This window comes from Ochotona princeps, chromosome 13, assembly GCF_030435755.1.
Source record: "Ochotona princeps isolate mOchPri1 chromosome 13, mOchPri1.hap1, whole genome shotgun sequence".
Lineage (NCBI taxonomy): Eukaryota > Metazoa > Chordata > Mammalia > Lagomorpha > Ochotonidae > Ochotona > Ochotona princeps.
Genome location: NC_080844.1, coordinates 58,649,896 through 58,673,215, shown reverse-complemented (window position 1 = coordinate 58,673,215; position 23,320 = coordinate 58,649,896). Strand labels below are relative to the sequence as shown.

At 49.9% G+C, this 23,320-nt stretch overlaps 1 protein-coding gene across 2 annotated transcripts in view; it reads left to right on the top strand.

Annotated features, from left to right (window-relative positions):
* HSPA12A (heat shock protein family A (Hsp70) member 12A) overlaps positions 1-23,320 on the top strand; it is a 47,502-nt gene that overhangs the window by 4,892 nt on the left and 19,290 nt on the right. For both annotated transcript variants that reach the window (XM_058671417.1, XM_058671416.1), the window contains exons 2-3: positions 21,743-21,828; positions 22,891-23,018. In XM_058671417.1, the coding sequence (XP_058527400.1) occupies positions 21,743-21,828; positions 22,891-23,018 (214 nt within the window). The remainder of the gene's footprint in view (positions 1-21,742; positions 21,829-22,890; positions 23,019-23,320) is intronic.

The window sequence follows — 23,320 nt, the reverse complement described above, 5'->3', positions numbered from 1 at the left end:
AGTCTGCAGTGACAGAATCCTGTATGGATGCCAGTTCATGTCCTGTCTTCTACCTCAGATCCAGCTCCTTTGCTGCCCCAGGGAAAGCGGTAGAAGATGGCCCAAGTGCTTGGGCTCCTTGCTGCCACGTGGGTGTCCTAGAAGAAACTCCAGGCTTCTGTTTTTGGCTTGGTGCAGCCATTTAGGGGATGAACCAGCAGATCGAAAATCTCTCGCCTTCTTTCCTCCATCCCTGTAACTCTGACTTTCAGATAAATATAAAAACAATGAATTAATCTTAGAAAGAAAGGAAGGAACTTGAGCATGAAGAGTGTTGTTTTAAGAGCCAGCAGGAGGCGGAGTGTTATTGCTGTTTTCTGACCTCTTGTGACTAGATGGTGCTGGGGCCTTGGGAACCAGTATTTGCATAACCCTCTGCTGAGTGTCCTGATCAGAGGATCCTGTGTGACCCCATGTGAGATACGACAGCCTGGTCCACAGATGGCTCCAGAGAAACCCTTTCCTGGGATGTTCAGCTTTGGGAGGAGTGGGTAGAGAAGAACATTTTACAGGGGCTGAGCCAAGCCACGGCTTTGGGATCTTGGCCCAAGTTGTTGCTTCCCTTGTCTCTACCTCAGTTTCCTCCTCTGTAAAATGGGGATAATCATAGATTGGCTTTGATTTACTCCCAGAATCCGTACCAAGTACCTGGTGTTTGGCTAATGCCAGCTGGTATCCATAGGTAGGGAAGTTGCAGCAACCAGAGTTTGTCCAGGAGGCTCAGAGAGGAGAAGTGCAGGCTCAGGATCCTGCACTAAGATGGGGCAGCCCCACTTGAGCTGCACAAGAGCCACGGGGTGTCCCCTCCAGCAGACCCAGCACGTCAGGGGTCAGCCAGCTGTCTCAGGCTGTTGACCGCATTTGGCTTCCGCTTGGCCCTCTGCCAACGCTCCGAGGCCCCCGCTGGGTTTCCTGGCTGATGAAGCCAGTAGGGTTCAAGGTCTTTGCATCACTGGCCTCTATCAAGAGCTACCTGACCTCTGCCCTCAGATAGACTCCCCCTGCACCCTCAGACAAGCTGTGTCTGCTGTGCAGAGGCCCCAGATGTTGTCTTGACCACGACCTGACTGGCAGCTATTCTGTAGCACCGCTCTTGGGAATCCAAGAGCTGTAGGATTTGGGCCTGGAGCTTAGTTCCCTTGTTTTGCGTGACTGAATATTCTTCTTTGTTGAGACAGTGCTGTCTTATGGCCCTGGTCCTGCTGAAATCAGTAAGAGTGACTCACTTTCTTAGTGTCCCATTTAGGAAGATGGATGGTGTGGCTGGTTAGCTTTTTGTCCCCTTCTTGGCCATGTGGACTCATGTGGGAAGAGGGAGGCAGTAGGGCATGTGGTTAAATTTTGGCTTTGGGCTCTGGAATTTCTGGGTTCAGATGTGCTTAACATCTGGGTCCCACATGGCTGCCCCTTGGTTTCGATTGCTGCTCACAGGGTATCTGGTGATCTTTGCTCCTTTGTGGTGCTGAGAGAGTATATATAGGAGGTGTTGGCATGAACCTGGAGCATGGAGGGTAACTGGGAAGTGTCATCATGTCTTTACTGTCAGTGCAGATGATATGGGAGGAGTGACGGGGAAGCATAGGGTCTGCAACCAAACTGCATGGGCTCGCATCTGGCCTGTTACCCACCTGCTGGGTGATTCTGGCAACTTCAACTCTCTTCTCTTACCTATAAAATCAGGGCTATAATAGTGTCTTCTTCCCACTGTGGAAGGAGCAAATAAGTTTGTTACAAGAGCACTTAGAGCTAAGCATGAAGTAGGCAGTGGGTTAGTGTGAGCTCCTGTGATTACTCGTTATTGCTAATCAGTGTTCTGAGTTACATTCTTGTAGGCTCGGGGGATCATTGAGTGTATTCATTTCCTATTGCTATCATGAAATTTACCACTCATGTAGTGGCTCAAACCATGATAAATGTTTTATCTTGTATTTCTGGAGGTCATAAATAAGGCCTGCATGGATCTGCTTGGGCTAAACCAGGATGTAAGCAGAGCTTCACTGCTTTATGGAGGCCTGGGACCGTTTCATTGCCTGTTCTGAAGATCGCCTGCATCCCTTGGCTCAGGGCCCCTTTGTCTCTTTACAGAGCCCACCACTCCAGTGTCAGTCTTCACTTTCCACATCTTCTCCACCTCCTTCCTCCCTCTTGGGACAAGACCTCCATATTATCTCCTAATATGGGATAATCTCCCCATCTCAAGGTCCTTCGTAGAATCTTGTCTATACAGTCCATTTTGGCATTGGGTAGTAACCTGTGATAACACGGTTTCCAGGAAATAACTCATGAATGTGTGTGTGGAAAATTGGTTTACACAGTCAGAAATGTTGGGTGTGAGAAAGATTGGAAATAGTTCCCCCTCAGTGGCATTTGTCATTCAGACACCTCATGCACCTGCCACACCCACCTCCCCTGCAGCTTAGATTGCTCATGACCCCCTGGCTTTCTTAAAATGTTATTTGAGTGGCAGTGAAAGCACAAAGGCGAGAGAGTGCTCCCATCTGCTGATACACTCTGCAAATGCCCACAGTGACTGAGGCTGGGCCAGGGCTGGAGACTCAGTCCTTGTCTGCTACATGGGTGGCACGCACCTGACCACTGCTGCTTCCCAGTGTCTGCATTGTCAGGAAGCTGGAGCCAGGAGCTGGAGCAGGCAGCAAATCCAGGCATCCCGCCATCAAATGTGAGCATCCCAATCTGTGTCTTAGCCTCTAGGCCAAATCCCTACCGTCAGTCCTTGATGCTGGTGCAGCCTCAGTCAGGGTCCTGGCTTAGGACCTTCTTGGTAGTCTATGGGGCCATTAAGTCCTGAGTAAAAAAGATTTATTGGCTCCCAAGCAAAGGAAAAGTATTAAGATATTAAGGAATCAGTGAAATGTCTGTAGAATTTCATATTATATTTATATTTGCTTTTGCTATGTAACAGACCATCGCAACATTTATTGGCTTCACACAATAGTCATGTGATTTGTTCAGAACCTTGTGGGCAGATCTTGGTCAGTAGTTCTTTTGTGGGTCCCATCCATGGTCACTGCTGGGATGGCAGCCTGCTGGTGGCCTAGCTAGGCAGGAGACTCCAACACAACCTCACTTCTGGTTCTGGTGGTTAGCACTGGCTGTTGGCCTAGCATGTCTTTTGTCCCCCAGGGGGCTAGCCCGGGCTTCTTCATATTTGTTCAGGGCTGCAAATAGATGGCAGGGAAGTCACATAACATCACTACGACTGCAGCCTGGCAGTCTAAGGAAGTTCTACAAGCAGCCCAGATACTGGACTTGCAGAGACAGATGCTCCAGGCCGTGGGAGGTACGACCAGGAATTTGTGCTATTTTTAATGTCATGGAGTCAGTAGGATTAAATGTTACCAGTACAAATTTAAGGAAATAGTGTTATGTTTGAAAACAACTGTAGTCTTCTCACTTCTGAAGACTTTTCCTGAATGTGCTAAGATGATCTTACATTGTAAATTATTCCACGTGTCTCTGTAATTAAATCTGGGAGTGAAGTCGAGGTACCTGAAGATAAGTATTGGCTTATTCACGTTTTATTCCAGTAGGTTTGTGCTTTGCTACCTTAAGACATTCATTCAAGGATACTATATAAAGAACTAAAAATGGGCTGAAAACCCAGAGATGAACCTTCCTTTGGTACAAGTCACAGCTGTTTTGGTGTCTTTCCACACTAGCAAAAAAGCACTAAACCTGTAGGAAATTAATGGGTGAAGGTGAATCCCTAGATGGATTTTAAAAAATCATTTATTTGAAAGAGTCAGAAGGAGAAAGAGGAAAAGAGAGATGAAGCTGGGAAAATGGGGTGAGACAAAGAAAGAGCTTTGATTTGCTGCCTCCATGTCCCAAATGGTTGCAACAGCAAAGTCAGGGCCAGACTAAAGCCAGGGGCCAGGAACTCCATCTGGGTCTCCTATGTGGATGGCAGGAGCCCAAGCACTTGGACCATCTTCCAATGAATTCCTAGGTGTATTAGGAAGCGGCTGGACCCCAAATGGCACTCTGATATAACATGCTGCTGTTGGAATTGGCGTAACACGCTACACACAATGCTGGATCTCTCAGATGGGTTTTTCATTTTGATAACAATGAACTTCTAGGAGGGCCCTTCATCTCAAAGAAGGGGCTTGAACTCCTGGTGCCTCTGCCTTGACTGTGCAGGGTTTTGTTCGAGCCCCCACTGCTTGTGGACAAGCCTGATAGCTAGGTTGCACGGGTGTTAAATTGTGTGAAGCCCTGCTTTTCCTCCTGTGTTTTTAATGTGCGGTTTTTACAGATGTGCAGATTTGCAGGGAGCTATGCAGCACTCCAGCAGAATTACTTCAGTGATGTCTGATGTATGATGAATGTTCATTTGAAATATTTGCTCTGATCTCGGGTGTGGGTGCGGGAAGAGCCTCTTAGCCCTCCTTCCTCCCTCACTTCTCAGTTTTGAACTGCGTTTTGGAGAATGCGTTGCTCCAGTTTGTATTACATTTAGTATTTTATGCATTTATTTGAAAGGCCGAGTACCAGAGAGGGAGACAGAGGCAGAGAGAGAGAGAGAGAGAGAGAGAGAGAGAGAAAGAGAGAGAGAGATCCATCTTTCATCCATTAATTTACTCCCCAAGTGGCCACAAAGTCAGGGCTGAGCCAGGTCAAAGCCAGGAACCAGGAACTTAATGCAGGTCTCCCATGTGGATGCAAGGGCTCAAACAGCTGGGCTGTCTTCTCTGCTTTCCCAGGCACGTTAGCAGGGAATTGACTCAGAAGTAGAGCAGCCAGGACTCAAATCGACACTTACATAGGGTGTAGGTGCTGCAGGCTATGGCTTAACTCATTATGCCACAGCACCAACCCTTATGATCCAGTTTTAAAGTCAGAAACTGGGGCTCATGGGAGGGGATAGTTCTGAGGCTAGATGCTCCTGCCCCCTCCTCCCACTTAACATCGCAACAGCCCAGGGGAAGGTAGTTCTGCCAATGTCCTTTGCTTCCAACATGATCTCCCTGTGACCTCCTGTTTGTTGTAAATCAGACCCCAGGTCCTTGCTGTAGGAACCATAGTCCCCACACTCAGATCCCTGGTCGCATTCAGGACTCGGAAGATGTAGGTGTTTGGGCCAGGGCCCGCTGAGGCTCCAGGCTGGCCTCCCTTTGTTTGTGTCCTAGGATTCCTTGGGTTCCAGCTACATTCCTCAGACCACTTCCTCTCTTTCTTTGCCTTTTCTCATTGTCCTTGGGGACCATCTCTGCTTGTCAGGATAAGAAAGTGTTTACAGTGCAGTTGTCAGCAGCCCCCTTCCCAAGATGGAGATGCAAGGACCCTCAGAAAACAAAGCCTGCGGTGGCATCTCCAGATGGAAGGGGCTCCGATGTCTGTGCTGGGCCCACCTCTCATTTTCCAGACAGGCAAGCTGAGGCTGTGGATGGGAGGAGGCTGGCCCAGAGAGCACGGCATAGCCAGGACAACAATCCAGCTTGCTGTCTCCTTCGTGAACTTTTCAAGCAAATGCAATGATGGCCTCGGGATCCTGCCCAACACAGCAGTGCTGTCAGAGATGACTGGAGGCCCTAGCCCTCTTCATCGTCACTCCCCTAAGCAAGAGTTACATTTTAAAGCAGTCATGCTGAGCTTGGAGGAATGGGGCGCCAAGTTGATGGCTGTGAAGGATGGGCCCTGCGATGGGAGAGGCCCAGGCTGGCACCTCCTTCTCTGCCCTCCGCATGCCCCCATTTGGCCATCATGCTGGCCCATGTGTCTATGCCTTGGGATCCTTGACAGAATGTTTTCAAAGGGAAGTCATTTGACCATTTGGCTGCAAGTAACCTTGCCTTCCTGCATGAATCTGTTTTTAATTGCTACAGTGGACAGTGATTTTGGAAGTTCAAGGTCCAAAGGGCCTGGACCAGGCTCCTGCTTTGGCAGGGCACAGAGTGGATGGCAGAGCACACATATACAGTGGGTCACAGTGGAAAACCAGCTTCCGAGGTCTCTAATGGCCTCCATCTCCTAAAGTATCCACCACCTCCAAGTAGCACCATGTTGGAGAATGTTCTTTAAAAGACATGGGCCTGCAGGGAGCATTTAGCACTCAGGCCACAGCACTTCTGTAACCAGAGGAAGCCAAGAAAGGCCACTGAACGTGAGAATCCTGGATGGCTCCTGGAACTTTCTCCCACTGCCCAGTCTGGGAAGCAGAATTATGGGAGCTTGGCGTTTTTCACTCTCACTGTCCCTCCCTTTTTTGCCCTTTCTCTACCGCTCACCTGTCTGCTCTGCACATTGCAGGGCCAGTGTGGTCACCTACCTCGCCGATGTTCCAGATATGAAACAGATCTGCCCTCTAGATGTTTTTCTTTTGTTTCCACTCAAATCCAGATTCCTAAGGAGGCCCTTAAGTTCAGGTGTGACTGGGTACCCAAACCTGGCACTGTCCACCTTGGCCCAAGGATGGGGGTTACCTGCTGGGAGAGAGGAGCTGAGGGACCCAGTGCCCAGTACTCAGAGCGATTATGTTCTATAAATGTTTACAGTGCAGGTAACTTTGCTATGATGAAAAATGGAATAATTCACGAAGAAGTAAACTCTTTGTGGAAAAATAGTATTGAAAAATAAAGTTATGTGGTATGAAGATACCCTGAAACCTGCTCACATGTTTTTTTTTAATGAGTTATTTGAAAATCAGAGTTACAAAGAGAGAACACACACACACGTGCACACACACACACCTACCATCTCCCTGTTCACTCCACAGATGGCTGCAACAGCAACTCAACCATGCCAAAGCCAGGAGCCATCAGTTTCATCTGGGTCTCCCACATGGGTGGCAGGGGCCGAAGCACTTGGGTCATCTTCCACTGTCTTTTCTAGGCCATTAGTAGGGAGTTGGGTAAGAAATGGAGCATCCAGAACACATATATGTACCCACAGGGATGCTGGCGCTGCAAGTGGAACCTTTATCTGTTACACTTACAATGTGGGCCAGAATGCAATTTTTTTCACACTATTCATTTTAAGGAACTTTTTTGAAGATCCCTAGCACATATGTAAAGAATAAACATACAGCATATTGGAGAAAATTGCTTTCTTGGTGTATTTTGAGCTCCTTCCTATGAGAATCAAGAGCAGCCGGTGGAATTTTCTCTTGGAGCATGCTGGGCCGTGATCAGGTCATGTGTCCCTGGCTGGCCAGCCCCATTTGAAGGGGCTACAGGCATCAGGTCCGGTTGTGGCCTCCCTGGCAGCAGGGAGAGTGCAGCAGAGGAGACTTTTTGTTGATCTGATGATACCAAACACACCACTGATGCATTTGCTTCTGCTCTACTTCTGTCCAAACACAGGGACAAGTCCAAGGGCCCTGCTGGGGAGGCCTGCACGGTCAACTCTATGAGGTCTGTCGAGAGTGTATCCTTGGCTGTGTCCACAAAGGCCCACGCAGTGGGATGCTGGAGCAGACCCTGGGAGCAAGGCTGTGCAGAGGAGTGGGCCACACCCTCTGTGCACATTCTTTTTTCCAGGTCCGTCTGCTGGGCTTCACCCCAGTAGTTCTGGATGAGTTGCATGTGAACTAGACATGCAGGAGTTTTGCTTACCCTGTCCTGAGAAACCAGGGGATGCCCAGTCCTTACATATCAGATTCCTGAGGGTATCACAGTGGCCCTTGAGAGGCCCTGACTACTGTCCTGTGTCTTCCCGTGTCAGACCAGCTGGTGTTCATGGTTGTCCTGGCCAGAGCACCTGCTCAGACAGATAGAGATGGAGGGTCACCCACCAGCTGGTCAGATCTGAAGGAAAGGGCCTAGCAGGTGGACCCAGGGCTCCTTTGTGGAAAGAACAGACAGGAGTTTGTACTGGCATCAAATCCTAACATTACTCCTCTCCAATTGTGCTATCTTAGGCAATCATTTAACCTTTCTGGGCCTTAACTAAGTGTAGGAGACACCCAGTGCGCTGTGCGTGGCAGCGTGTACACTGTACTGGCAGCTGGTGTGGGGATGGACACGTGATGGAGTGAAGCAGGCTTAGTTACAAAGTCCTGTCTGCCACCCTTGCTGGGCATGCGACCTTGACTTGCAAGTTATTCAGCCACTCTGAACCTGTGTTCTCAGCTGAGACGTAGGTAACAGCACCTGACGAGGTGTTACTGTTCCTGCTTGGAGTACCCACTGGGAATGCCCTAAGTGCTCAGAAAGACTGCATTAGGGAGAGAGCCGGTGGGTGGATTCCTTGCTGGGGAGGTCTATTATTATTTTTTAAGATTTATTTATTTATATGTTTGAAAGGCAGAGTGGGAGAGAAAGAGAGAGAGAGAGAATCTTGCGTCTGCTGGGTCATTCCCCATATGGCTGTAACAACCAAGCCTGGACCAAGCTAAAGTCAGGAACCTGGAATTCCATCTGGCTCTCCCACATAGGTGGTAGGGACTCAAGAATGAGTCTCATCCTCTACTGCTTTCCCAAGCCACAGAGAGCTGGATGGGAAGTGGAGCAGCTGGGGCATGGGATCCCAGTGTGTGCAAGGTGAGGATTGAGTCACTGAACCATCACTCTGGATCCTGGCCCGTGGTTTTGGAGGCTGGGATTTGCAAGAGTCTGGCACAGTCTTAGTGCAGGCTCTTGCTGCATCACGGCTTGGTGGAGAGCATCACATGGAAAAGCAGGTCAGGTGTACCAGCCGGGCCCCTCTTCCCCTTGTAGACTCACTGATGGCATCATGGAGTCCACTCTCAAGGTGTGATCGAATCCTAGAACCTCCCCAGGGCCTCACCTCCAGATACCATTAGCACACTCTTGTGACGTTGGATATTGAATTTCAAGCTGATGAATTTTTGTGGGACACACTCTGCCCACAACGTTGGGGAGCCACCTTCACATCCACACAGAATGTTTTCGACGAGGAAAGATTTTTTTGTTGTTGTTTACTTTTGTATACAGGATCCTCCTGTCTTACAGCAGGTCCCAGTGCAGACTGGAACCAAGGCCAAGATCTTGCCCCACAGGGAGGGGCCTTCAGAAGGCTACTCACTGGCAGGATTTTGGCCTGCACCATGAGGCTCCTCCCAGCAAGGGTTTGAGGTGGGCTGAGTGATCTTTGCAGCCTGCTCCTGGTTGAGTCTGGAGAAGGGAGGGTTGGAGCTTGCAGGGTCCCCTGCTGAAGTTTTGCCCTTGGTGGTGCAGGTATAGGCTGAGAACCCCCCTGGAGCTGAGAAGTGACAGCCCACATGTGTATAAAGTGCCCAGGGAGTCAGGGTTAGGCAGACTTGCCCCAACATGAGGGTTACATAACTCTACTCACCATGTAAGTGCAAGGGCCTTTGTCCTGGCACCAGAAAGGCAGTAAAATGAAACTAGGAAATTGAGGTTCCAGGACTAGGGAAGGCTCCTTATACCTGCTACTAGCTGTGTGCCTGCATCCCACCACGAGGGAAACTTCCACTCAGGTAGACTTGACCTGGTGCCACCTTCATTGAATTGAGACCAAGTTCTTCAGTGTTTTTCTTCTCAAAGATGAGTCCTGCCCTGCAGATAGAGCCCTTAGGGGAATGGACTTGAACTGCATGTATCCATCATGGTGGAGAGGCTGTCTGGAGCGCTGGGTTGAGAAGCGTTCTCAGGCCTCCTCTGTCAATCTTACAGTGATGTTGACCTGCACTGTCTCCCTGGCGTTGATTACGGAGGGTATCTGATGATGCCTTGAGCAGTAGGGGAAGTTTCCCAGATCATTGCATCATAGGTTTCCATGAAGTTAAATTGATTCCATCCCAAGAAGAATTTCTGAGATAGTTTGTTACACTGGCAGGCTCCAGGCTCATACCTTACTTTCACCTGGACATCTAACTTGTTTGGCCAACGAGGCTTAATCTGTTGCAGCCAGCAGGGGTTTGAAATGCTTGTCCATGCCTTGGGACTTGCCCCTTCCCACTCGGCCATTTAGGAAGTCCAGACTGTCCTGCTGGAGAGGTTCCAGAGAGGGGGAACTGAGATCCCAGTTAGCAGCCCGGTTAGCTACAGAGAGGCTGTCTGGGAGTCTATGGTGCAAAGGGAAGCCCTCTCACAGCATTAGCAGCTTGGGGAGACCGCAGGTGAAAAAAGCCCAGATTCACAATTCTGTGCAAATAAGAGGTTGCCATTTGAAGCCACAAAGTATTAGAATTAGAATAAAATGTTTTGCTAGAAATGAGTAACTGATGCATCCCTACCCTCTCTTCTCTGAGTATGGTAACACACGATAAGACTAATAGAAGAAGCATACCTGTGGTTTCTTGGTTGTACTTTGTTAGGGCCACTGTTTTAGAGGGAAAAATTCACTGCTTGTACCATGGCGGCTTTGTGGAGCCCCTGAATTGGGAGAATTCCCTGTGTCTCCTCCAGGCCAGTCAACGTTCCCAGTCCATCTTTCTGCCATTGTCTTCTTTCAGTTTGCCATGCTTGTTGAATTCCCAGCGATAGGATCATAGGGTGGATACCTAGCCCTATCTAGGGTCTTTCCCTCCTCATAGTGTTACCAAATTTCCTGTTTGCCATTGAGGGTTCAGTGTTTGGCTCCCTTTTCAATGCTGGGTGGAGTTTCCTGGCATGGGTGCCTCACACTCTGTGGATCCTTGTCCTGTTGACAGATATTTTCGTTTTTTCCAGTTTGGGGCTCTTAGAAAAGAGAAAACCTCCACGAACATTCTGGAATCAACTGTTTGGTGGATGCAGCCATTTGACTTTCTTGGGTAGCATCCTCAGAGTAGAGCTGCTGGGCTGTGGGTTGAGTGCTCAACCTGAGAAATGTTGGGATTTCAAGGCACAAGTATAAGTTGCCTTGTCAGCGTGGGCTCTGGTGCCTGTAGCCATCCTGGTGGCCTGCAGTGGCACTTTCTTTGGGCCAGGGCATAGGGCTTGGTGGCCCAAAGGCAGTGGATTCAGTTGCGAAGCCTCAATACATGCTGCTGTGGATCTGAGGAATGAATGGAAAGGGAGACTCATGCAGATCCTACACTTGTTCAGTACCACGGTGAGGGTATTCAATACCACCTACAGGGTTCATGGTCTCCACAGCAACCCTGTGAGGGGGTGCATCATTAGCCTCGCTTGTAGATGTGTAAACTGAGGCCTGGGATGGAATGTCATGTGCAACAACTGGCGAGGGTGGAACTGGCTTACCCCTCCCCAGGGTGGGGGGTAGAGCTAAGTCTGAGACCTCAGTCTCATCCCCCACCCCTAAAAGAGTGACTCTGGGCTGTACCCATTTAGAGGACAGCCATGAGGGCCAACGCCTCCCATGGGAAGCACAGCCAGGCACTCTCTCCCTGAAGCGTCTACAGTGTGGATAGGGCACAAGCTGGCCTGGGGGTCAGCAGATGGCATCCCAGATGGCAAAAAACACAGCTCAGCTAGAAGGGGAGGGCTGAATGGGGGTAATAAAGATGATGTGGTAGCAGATAGGAGCTAATGCAGGCATCTGGTTGGTTAAACAGTTGAATGAAGGACAACAGAAAGCTGCAGTAGGTGCTTGAGCCCGGGAGTGATGTCATGCAATTGATGGCTGTGTTGTGATGGTAGCGAATTGATTATTGGCTGTGTTGTGATGCTGGGGCGCGGCAGCCTGGAGATAGTAAAGCTGGTTGGGAGGACCCAAGGTCAAAGGTCAGCTGGGAGGCTCTCATCACTCTGCCTTTGCACCTGCCCTTGCTCTGCACTCATTCTCCCAGAAGCCACCTCCCCTTGGGCAGCCTGGAGGCGTCTCGTGAACCTGCATGATAGTGCATCACCGTTCAGTGCCAGCGTTTGAACTGCCCTCTCCTGGGCTGGACTTTTCTTCTTCAGATTCTTAGGATTTAAACACATGTGAGGGTTGGCCCCAGACAAGACTGATGGTACCCCGGTGGTGGGGTAGGGTAGAGGGTGGCTCCCGATGGTCCCTCTGGTCACCTTCCAGGTGATGAGGGAGCATGGCTGTGGGACCAGTGGTCTGCTTCCCTGCTGTGCATGCATGGCTTCCTATTGTTCCTACTCACCAGCCCAGCGTGATCCCAATGCTGTGGCCATGCTTCTCAGGACAACCCAGACCTGGTACATGCGAAAGGCAGGGCAGGGACGAGGGTGGGGAGTGTGGGCCTGGGTGGGTGTCCTGTGCTCCGAGGCCACTTTCCCATGACTGAAGCCCCTCCCTGCAGCCAGAACCCTGGGCCTCAGACACTCTCAGCTCTGTTGGCCACACCTGGGGGATGGAGCTGGCCTCTCCTCTCTGTGGAAGAGCTGGCCCCGGGTTCACTGAGCTCCAGCTAGAACTGTTGAAGAAAACAGCAGGGTCAGAGAGGCCGCTGGTGACATGGGTGGGCCTGCCCAAGGGATGGCAGTAATGAAGAGCTAGACACAGACACCATGGGTCCCTAGAACCTCCTCCTGAAGCCCGGGGGGTCGAGGAATGACCGGGGCTCTGGATTTGGGCAGTGCAGGGCTGCAGAGTCAAAGCTGGAGCCAGGTCGCTCAAGTATGTGTAACATATGCACACCCGGGTGTGTGAGCCTTGGTGAGGGACCTGAGTCCTGTGACAGCTGGGGCCATCTGGGAGGCCTCCCTGGAGCTCCTAAACAGAGTAGGAACTTAATTTCCTGAAGTTCCTAGGGTTTTGAGGCCGCCAGTCGGGAGGCTATTTGCAAGGGGCTCCTACTACATTTCTGCTTGGGTGGGCGAGGGTGGGGGTAGGAAGCAGCCTGTGATTTGCTGGTCTGTCCTTCGGTGCAAGGCTCTTGTTTTGCTTAGTTTTCATGCTGTTGTGCTTGGAGTTCAAATTCAGAAGCTGCACAACATAGCCCAGTGATTGATGTTTGCCTCCCAAGGTCAGGAGCATGCACGTGTGTGTACATGCATGCATTTTGTGTGTGTGCATGCGTGCAGGGGCTCTGCCGGCCTCACTATAGCTGCTCAGCCTTGGTTAGGCACAGGGCCCGCTGGTGACACCTGCTGTGACACTTTCGGTCCCTTGGCCTGATGGCTTTCCCCTGCTGGAAAGTGCCTTCCTGGGGCCCTCATATTTCCTGGGAAATGACTTGGAGCAAATGCTGTCCGGGGAGTTGTTTATTCAGTGATCCTCGTTTGTTTTCAATTCCCTCTACTGCTCTGGAAGGTGGATGTTCTATGGCAGTGACTTTTGAGGGTGGTTACACTTGAAACTGCACCATGCATACTTGGCGAATTCTAGGGTTAATTAATAACTGTAACCAGTTTACTGCTTCCTTCAATGAAAGAAATATAAATTTTATAATTTAAACATTTATGTTTTAAGATTCATTTTTCTTGGGAAGGCGGATATAAAGAGAAGAGACAGAGAGGAAGATCACCCATCTGTTACTTCATTCCCCAGATGGCAACAATGTCTGGAGCTCAGCTGGTCTACAGCCAGGAGCTAGAAGCCTGGAGCCTCTTCTCTGTCTCTTATGGGGGTGCAGGGTCCCAAGGCATTGGGCCATCCTTCACTGCTTTCCCAAGCTGGATGGAAAATGTGACAGCTGGGACATGAACTAGCACCCAAAAGAGATTCCAGAGCTTGCGGAGGGAGAATAAGCCAGTTGAGCTATTGTGGCGGGCCCTCAACATTTATTCATTTATTTATTTGTTTTTAACTTGTTTAAATGCAAGCAGAGAGGAGGGGTGGGTGGATGGACAGAGATCTTCTACCCACCAGCTCGCTACTCAAATGCCTGGACTGGATGATACCAATGTCAGGAGCTCAGATTGGGGTCTTGTGTGGTGGGGCAGAGACTTTGAGCCCTCTCTGCTGCCTTCCCATGAGCATTATGGGAAGCGCTCCTGGAAGTGCCCCTGCACCTGGGGATGCCATGACCCAAACCTGGGCTGCAGGGGACAGTCCTGGCTTGTCCTCTCTTGGGTTCTCCATTTGCCCTTTGACTTCTCTTTGGCTTTAGTTTCTAGAAGCAGCAGTTTCTCAGGCTGTAGTTCCTTGGCTCTGCAGGAATAGTTTACCCACCGGCAAAGGTAGGTCTGGGACCCTTGTGGAGACCTGTTTGTGGTTGGAGCTTCCCAGGCATCTTCTAACCTCTCCAGAATTCCTGGAACCTGTATACATGCAGGAAACAAAGCTCCAGCGAGTCGCCAGCCTGCAGTGCCCCATCAGGATGCCTGGCCCTTGGGAGTCGTAGCACCGTTCAGTCCTGGCCAGTGCCTTCAGAGGGTCTGGAACATTGTCCCCATCTGGACCCACATTCTGATAGCGCCAGAGAGGCAGGGTGCTGTGGAGTATCCACTGCCAGCTCTTGCCTCAGCCCTGGTTGGGGAGTCTGGAGTTAGCAACCAGAGCTGCTGCCAGCTGTACCAGGCACAGGGATTGCCTTCCACCCATGGAGGAGAGAGGGAACCATAGCTAGGGTGAGTGAGGTGGCAGATATCCATACTTAGAGAGGAAAGCCATGTTGCCTGGGGTAAGCGATGACAGACTTTTTCTTAGCACTTCTTTAATTGTTAAGATTGAGATGTAATTCACATACTAAAGTTTCCATGATGAAATCTACACTCCAGTAGTGTCTGGTAATCACAAGGTTGTGCAGTCATCACCGTTTTCAAATTCCACACACTGTCCTGATTGTGAAAATAAACCTGCACCCCTTAGCCATCACTCTTCCCTTCCACTCTCACTAAAGCCCTTTAATTTCTGCTAGGCTTTCACTGTAAGATGCCAGTGGGGCAAATTCAAGCCACAGCGTTCTGGAACCTCAGGACTGGCATGTGCTGGAGGGAAGGAGTTTGGGACTGGGATTGGGCACTTAGAGTTGGGCAATTGGGAAGATACTTAACTTTTCTGTGCCCTGGTTTCCTGTGCTGTCCATTGGGGCAAATAGCTATGTATGCACTACCATTGGGTCATTTGTAAGGATGACATGGAATGCTGTATGAGGAAGAGTAGTCACACTTGGTAAGGCCTTGTCCAGTTGGATTCTCACAAGTCTGGGATAGAGAGTAAGGTTATTATTCTCCTTATTGAATATGTAAGAAAAACTGAACTATAGAGAAGTTCAGTAACTTGTTCAAGATTGTGCAGCTTTAAGTCAATTTTTAGTTGCGAAACATGGAGAACCCCAGACCTTGTATTGTTAATAGAAAAGGGAAATTTAATTGTGGCCCAGAAAAGAGAACCCTGAGTCCAGGCGGCTCAGGGGCAGGCTGAGTGACAGCCCATTGATCCTCCCAACTGACATGTGGTTTATTGGGTGCTTGCCATGCACTGGAATTTATTGGTATTATTTCATTTATTCCTTGTAGCACTCCTACAGTATATATCATCACTATTAACATCCACCCTCCCATTTACCATAATGCACCCTCCCACTCCCATTTTCCAGGTAAGAAAACAGGCTGATTAAAGTTAACCAGCTCACTCATAGGCATGCACTTGAGAAGGGGCCATGCTGGAGATGGAGCCTGGGTTTTCTCTAACTGAATACCTAACACTGAGTCTGTACCTTCCAAGATGAGTGCCAGGACTTGGGGATGGAGTGAGAAAGGAGGGCATCTCAGATATCTAGATGTAATTGTGGTCCCCCTGGCAAAAGTAGTGAGACAGGTGGGTAGACAGGTGGGGTTGACCACAAAGCCTGGATTACTAGGCACATCTAGGTGCCATTGAGAGCTGATCCTGCATTGTGGGATGCAGCTCAGTATATACTTTGCAAGTATCCCGACTCCAGCATGTTGGTGTTTCAGTTGGGAAGGACCTCACTGGCACTCCAAGTTTGCACATACTCAGTGAGTTTCCCTCAAGGCACATCCACCCATCCTTCCATCAGTCTACCCACTCATCCATCAGTCCACCTCCCCACCTGCCCTCTGTACATGTATCCATCTATCCATCCACCACTCCCCATCCATCCAACCAACCATCCATCTATCCACCACTCACCCATCCATCCAACCAACCATCCATCTATCCACTACTCAGCCATCCATCCAACCAACCACCATTCACCCTTCCATCCATCCAACCATCCATCTGTCTACAACCCACCCTTCCATTCATGCATCTGTCCATCATTATTGAGTGCCCATGACATGTCAGGAACTGAAGGATCAAGGATGGAGTAAGATAAGACTCTACCCCAATGAGTAGAGTCTGTGGGGTAGAAGCCAGGTGGGCAGAGATATCTTGGTACCTTGTGTGGGGTGACCTGAAGCTTCTCCAAATGCCAGGAGCTGGTGGGCAGGAGCTGCAGAGCCACCGAGCGCAATTCACAAAAATCAGTCCGAAACCTCTGGGTGTGGAAAGTTTTATCTCGCCTATTCTGGCAGTTGCCTAGATACGCAGACGCAAGCCCACGAACCAACGCATCAACCTGCAGTTAAGAGAAAGCACATGGAGCCACTCCTGTGACAGTCTGGAGGCACAACGACTTGGGGATTCCACTGTCCCGGGGGGAGCAGAGGGAGAGGACTGGGGCAGTTAGAAGATGCCATTCCGTCAGAATGGGCACAAGGCAGCTTCCTCTTGGCCCGGGCTTGGTGTTGAGGCCTGCCATGGTAAAAGCTCATTTCCATAATTATTATTTAGCATTTGGAGAGTAGTTATTTTATACTCAGTGTTCTTTGTAGTGACAGGGTCTCCCTGTTCATGCCAATAAAATTTCCATTTACTCCAGACATCAACCATGGTGATTAAAAAAAAAAAACATAAATTATTTACTGAAATGGAAGCTCAGTTTACGGTAATAATGCATTAGTTCAGCTAGCCATACAGCCTGTCAGAGGGTAATAAAAGATTTTTTATTTTCCTTCTTAAAAGATATTTGCCAGTAACCTACACACGACCTTGAGCAGATCAGTTTTCAAAGATGACACTGCAGGAAGGCTGTGCGAGGAGAGAAAAAGGAGAGCCTCTTCTATAATCACCTGATTTTAGACAATTACCAGAAAGACCTGTCCTCTCCCAGCCAACAGGAGAAAAGAAATGAAACAAATATAGATTGCATTTTGAAATAATAAGGACCAGATCTTAAAAATCCTTTGGAGATGGAGCATGCATTTGACAGGTGCGTGCCACTGAAAGCAAGCTAGAAGGACTGCTTGGAGACGCTAGCCTGTCACTGCAGCTGAAGCCACTTGTCACACACAGTAGTCCAGAGCTTTATGGTCAACCCCAGTGGCTCTGTCCTCACCTTTAAAAATGTTGTGTTTGGGGAACGGGACCAGCTGTGTGTGTCTCTGAAAATCTGCAATTCTACTCGTGGACGTTTGCTGACTAGCGTCCCTGCGGGAATGAGATGTGGACAAGTTCATAAATTGTCACTGCCTTTGAGGGCTCCCATCAAGACCAGTTTTTATTTTAAGAATGTCTGCTTTGAGCAAAGCCATTAGAGCCCGAAGCAGATTAAAACCGTGTCTGCATTTTCAGTGTCTTGCCTTTTTATCGCAGCAGCTCTGTGGGTGCCTGCCTTTGAATTGTTAGCAACTGCGCTGACAAACTCAAACAGTTCTTACCTGCTTGGTTTGGGGATCTAAATACAAAGTCATGGGGCGGAGGATATGATGGGTAGGTACTACTTTGATTTATTTGTCTCCTACATGGCTGCCAAAAGTATTTTCATTGATTTATGTACCTCTCTGGGCTACAAAAATTATTTTTAAAAATGAAGAACTCATCAGGTGAGGATGGAATCTCAAACTGAAGATTGAATATGTAAGCCCACGTATCAACTTAGCTTTATAGGCATTAGATGGAAAATGATTGTCTGCATGCTCACCGTGTAGAATGAAGCGGAACTGAATCACCCAGAAGTCCAGGTAATGAAGGACTGTCTGTTGGCTAGAAATCTCCAGGGTCTTTCCCCTCCCCCTGCCCCAACTTAACCATGGCTTTGTATTTTTGAAGCGGCCTCTTTTTTTTCTGAATATGTGACGTGGAGCCTTGCAATCTCTGTGTGTTGTTATGGGACACCGGGGCAGCAGTATTTGAACGGAAGATGCTGAGGGTGGTCTTTACGTAATCTCGCTGCCACGCAGGGGCAGGTATTTCTTAGAACTCCCCGATCCTTCTGCTCTGCCCTTGACCATGTTGGCTGTGAACGTGTTTTTCTTTAATCTCTTTTTTTAGCTGTCATCCTTTCCTACCTCCATAGCTGGATCTGAATTCTTTTTTATTCAGCTGTGTTTCTTGACACTTGTGCTACCAAACCTGCTATCCTCATTGAGCTTTTGGTTCAATCTTCTCTTGCATTGCTGGTATGCCCAACTTCACCTGTTCACTGTCATGCTGGATCAGAGGATTGGGGGCCCCAGGAGATGTACTTTGGAGAAGCAGCAGCCAGGGGATCACAATGAGTGACGTTTGGTGTTTCTGCCTGTGGACGATGGCCTGGGCATGAGTGACAGCAAGCACATACTTTGTACTGGTTGGTAGTCCAGCATCGCCTCCCTGCTGTTGACTGTTGGCTTCTAGCAGACACATGCTCACAGGTGGACAGAAAACAGTCCATTGGCCCTTTTATGTTCATTTCCGATCATTCACCTATGGAACACAAAGTGTCCAGCTTTCTTGGGACTCCAGCACCCCAGAATTTTAACTTCTCACCGTTTCCCTCAGGAAACGAAGTCAGTTTTCCCTTACTCTTTCCCCCAAGAATGTTTTAGTACCACTTTGACATCTTCAATAGCCAAGTAGAGGATTACTGGTGAAGTATAGAGACGTGTGTACATGAAGCACAAGTTTCTATATAAAAATGGCACTCCTGCACAGTTTCTATGCAGATGAATTTTTAATCAGTGAATAATTCGTTGGATTTAATTTCTGATGTAGAAAGTACATGAAGTTCAACTGCCTGCAGGCCTGCCAGTAGAATGATTTGTTTAGTACTGACCTGGGAGCGGTGGGGTGGGAGGTACAGGAAGAACTAGGAAGTCCTTGCTTCTTGTCCTCAGAGAACCCTGGAGTCCCCTGAGGGCCCAAGGCATGTGTTCAACGTATGGCCCTACCCAGGCCATGTTGCAAGTCAGTGGGACAACACAGGGCATGCTCCGAGAAGGGCTGAGTGATGGGATAATTAGGATCAAGCAGCTGCGGGGGGTGGTTTGTCTGGAGATAATAGCTTGTTTGCTAATTGCCAACACCGGATTTTCTGGGCAATTAGACATTTGGTGTCTTCCAAGACCTTCTGTGCAAGCATGGCTGCAGGCCTTCAGGTAGCAGGAGGGGAGAGGGCGGTTCCTGGAGCTGGAAGACATCTCCCTGCAGGCTGCCTGAGGGGTCGTGGGCAGGACAGGTCTCCCACAAGCAGGTTGATGGACCATCTGGCTGCGTCCCATTGGAGAGACAGCATCCCTCTGGCTTTTACCGAGCAGGTTGCCCTTACACTGTGAGGTTAGCCAGGATGGTCGTGTTGAGCAGTGAAGCTGGCCTTGGAACTGAGTTCATGTCTCCCTGTTTTTTTCAAGAACATTGAGCCATGGATGGGAAAAGGAATCAGAAATGATATCCTCTCCCAGAGGAGCAAGTTGTGCTTTATTGTGACTATTTCTTTATTATGGTAACAACTTCATATACAATTTCCCAGGTGTTGGCATTGTGGTGCAGTAGGATAAGCTGTAGCTTGCAGTACTGACATCCCCTATCAGGGTGTTGGTTTGAGTCCTCGTTGCTTCACATCCCATCCAGCTCCCTGCTGATGTGCCTGGGAAGGCAGCAGAGGATGGTCCGAGTGCTTGGGCTCCTACCTCCCATGTGGGAAACCCAAATGGTGTTCTGAGCTCCTGGCTTTGGTTTGGACCAACCCTGGCTGTTGCAGCCATGTGGGGATTGAACTCATAGATGCAAGAGCGTTTTCCTTCTGTCTCTGCCTCTCTCTGTGTTACTTTACTTTTCAAGTAAATAAATAACAAAGCAAAAAATGTTTAAAGATTTGCCTTTTTTAGCCACTTTAAAGTGTACTGTCTGGGGATAGGAAGTGCACTTGGCATTGTTATACAACCACCACCACTGTCTATTTCATCATCCCAGATAGAAACTCTGCACCCATTAAACAATAACTCTTCATCCCTACCCATTTTTGCCCCATGTTCCTGCTGAGCTACTCTATGAATTTGCCTATTTGGGTTTTTCACAGAGGTAGAATAACAGGATGTTTGTCTTTGCATGTTCAGTTATTTCACCTAGAATAGTGTTTTCTAGGTCCATCCACCTGTTGGCCTTGTTAGAATGTGATTTCCCTGGGCTAGCACAGCAGGAATGCCATTGCTCTTAATAATCGAATGCTTTCTCTCACATTTCATTTGTTCATTCCACTGATGGACACCTGGGTCATTGTGAGTAATGCTGCGATGAACATTCATATATAAGTATCTTTGAGTCCCAGCTTCCAGTTCTTTGGAGAAAGCAAGGAGGAGTTGAACCACTGGGTCATATAGTAATACTTGTTTTGACTCTTTGAGGAATTGCCAGACTATTCTCCACAGCAGCTGTACCACTTTATTTTCCCAGTACCAGCACACTAACGCCAGCGCTTGTCTTTTTCAGATTTTTAAACAGGCATTCTAGCAAGTGTGGAGTGCTATCTCCATGGGGGTTGGGCTTGCATTCTCCTAGTGACTAAGGGTGCTCAGTGTCTTTTCATACACCTCTTGGCTATTTGCAGACCTTCTTTGGAGAAACATCTATTCAGGTCCTCTGTCCACAGACTGCGGTTTGCCCCTATAGTAACTACTGACCTCCGCACTCTGCAGAGGCTGTGCTGGAGCCTCCCCAGGAGGAGAGAGAGTCTGTGAGCCTACAGAGAGACATGGATTTGCTCCATCCCACTTGGGCTGCCGCTCTAATAATGTTGTCCGAGTTTTTCCCTACCTGGACTGACCCAAAGGGAGCTCAGCAGAACAGGCACCTGGAGCCCTGCTAGGGCTTCCCCAGAAGCCAACAGCCCTCTCTCTCATGTTTGAGAAACATCACCTGTTTCCCTCTTCCTACCGGCCCAGATGTTAGCTGTGCCCAAGATGGAGCAGTAGGCAGAGAGCATCTCAGCTAGCGCCTTATGTGCCTTGGTACCCAGCATCTGGACATCCTCTCTGCTGTAGGAGTGTATACTCCTTACTTGGGCAACTGGGGGCCCTGTCCCAGTCCTGGGCAACAAGCAGAGGGAGTACTCTGCAGCTTTCCAGCACTGTGAGGGCAAGTATGGCTTCTCCCTGGGGGTGTGACCTGAGCCAGTGGACTCTGGGGAGGCCCCAGAATACACCTCACTGTCTACAGACTTGGACAGGCAACAGGACAGGGGCGATGCTGCTGTGCTGTTGGCCCCTCTCTGCTTGATGACATGTCCTGTTTTCCGGGGCCAGGGGTGCTGATCCAGCTATATTTTTGCTGATTGTCCTTGCTGCCTGTTGGGAACTCACAGGATCGCAGAAGTGGCATGCGTTCCTCGCAGTGGGGTAGAACCTTCTGCGTCAGGCAGGTAGGGTGAGGGACATTCCTGCTGGGCAGAGTTTCCCACATCCCACTGGGCTGTGGAGACTTCCAAGAAAACATGCACAGGCCCAAAGACTCTGGCTTCTGCTGTGTGGGCCGGGGATCCTGAGAGCTGCGGGCTTTGGGGACTAAGCAGAATTGCACATAGAGGATAGCATGTGATGCAAGGCCCTGTGGTCCCTGTGGTACTTGGAGAAGTAAAGGCCCCCCAGGCCCCTCTTTGTTCCATGGGTCACCCCTGCCCTTTCTCAGGCAAGTGTTATGTCTTTTCTTGTAGAAACGGCCCCCACCTCTGCATACTCCTCTCCAGCCCGGAGTCTTGGAGACACAGGAATAACGCCCCTGTCTCCGTCCCACATCGTGGTAAGAAGTGTGTATGTGTGTGCTGAGCTGAGGCTTTGGGGAATGCTGACCTGGGGGTGAAACTGAGCTGATGACAGCTGCCATGTTTGCCTGGCCCAGCCCCTTCCCGGCTCTGGGCCTGAAATAGCTTCCAGGGTAGGGCTGGGAGGTTGGGGTTGGCAGGTGCTTCTGGAGCCATGGCCCTGGGTAGGGGATGTAAGCCGACAGTATGGACGAGAGCAGCTCTGGGATATCCAGGGCTCAGAGACTACCGGCTCTGCTCTTGGAAGACAGCAGCTGTTTTAGACTGGTGAATCACTGAGACCAGAGACTTCCGTGGCTGCAGGGACAGCAGAGTCCAGGAGCTTGTGGCAATGCGACAGCTCTGGCATGTCCACCCTGGCGAGGAGGAGACCTGGGCAGGGCCTTGCTGGCAGTGAGAGAGGGTGGGAAATGGATTTCATCTACTGTCTCTGGTCTGCTTGGGAAGATGGATATTAGGAATTTCTGCTCCATGGGGTGAGGGAGCCACACAGAGAGAAGGCCCTGTGGGAAGGGACAGCCTTGTGGGGGTGGCTCAGATCCACAAGGAAGATGCTATTGAGGAATTGGGCGCACCACCAGCTGGCTGGCCTGGGGTGAAGCTGGGCTGAGGTGAGGTGGTTTGCTCTGTTTTTTTCTAGAATTGCCTGGATTCCCCACCTAAAGTCCTGCATCCTGGGACACTCCCTCTCTCCTCCCCCCGCCCCCAGCCTGGGCAAACTATGCTACACAGGGAGCTGCAGGGGACCCAGCCCTGATGCTGACATCTCTGTAATTAGTTACATGTGTCCATGGTTGCTGATGGGCACCTTGGGCAGGCAGGTGGCCTTGATCATAGGCTGTGGTCCTCATGCGAGGGGTGTCTCATCTCATCTTCTGTGTAGGGCTGTCATGTGGTAAATGTGAATGGGGATATGGGAGCTCCTCCATCTGCTGTGGGTGCAGAGCTGGCCAGGTGGGAACCCCTGTGGCATCCTGCTGCGAGCTTGCCTCAGCTCCCCCAGCTGCCTGCTGCCCTCGTGCCTCACTGTGTATCTGCAGAATGACACGGACTCCAGCGTCTCGGAGCAGCAGGTGTTTCTCGTGGTGGTGGCCATTGACTTTGGGACCACATCAAGTGGCTATGCCTACAGCTTCACCAAGGAGCCAGAGTGCATTCACGTGATGAGGTGAGAATTGTGGCCAGCCAGCCAGGCGCCTGGAGCCTGGACTGCACATGTGCTCTCTCTAGGCTGGAAAGACCCTGGGTTCTTGTCCGGCTCAAACCCCCAGCACCGTGTTGGCCAACCATTTCTGAGTCCCGCCCCAGGTTCTGAGTGTGAGCAGCACTGTTTTCACTCTGCTGTGTGGCATCTGGGCAGGGGCAGCATGGCCAGGTGATTTTAGAGGGTAGCTGGGACAAGGGGTACCCACCTGAAGGGCACCAGTAATGGAGGTGACCCAGGTGCTGACTCAGACTCTAACATCTGGC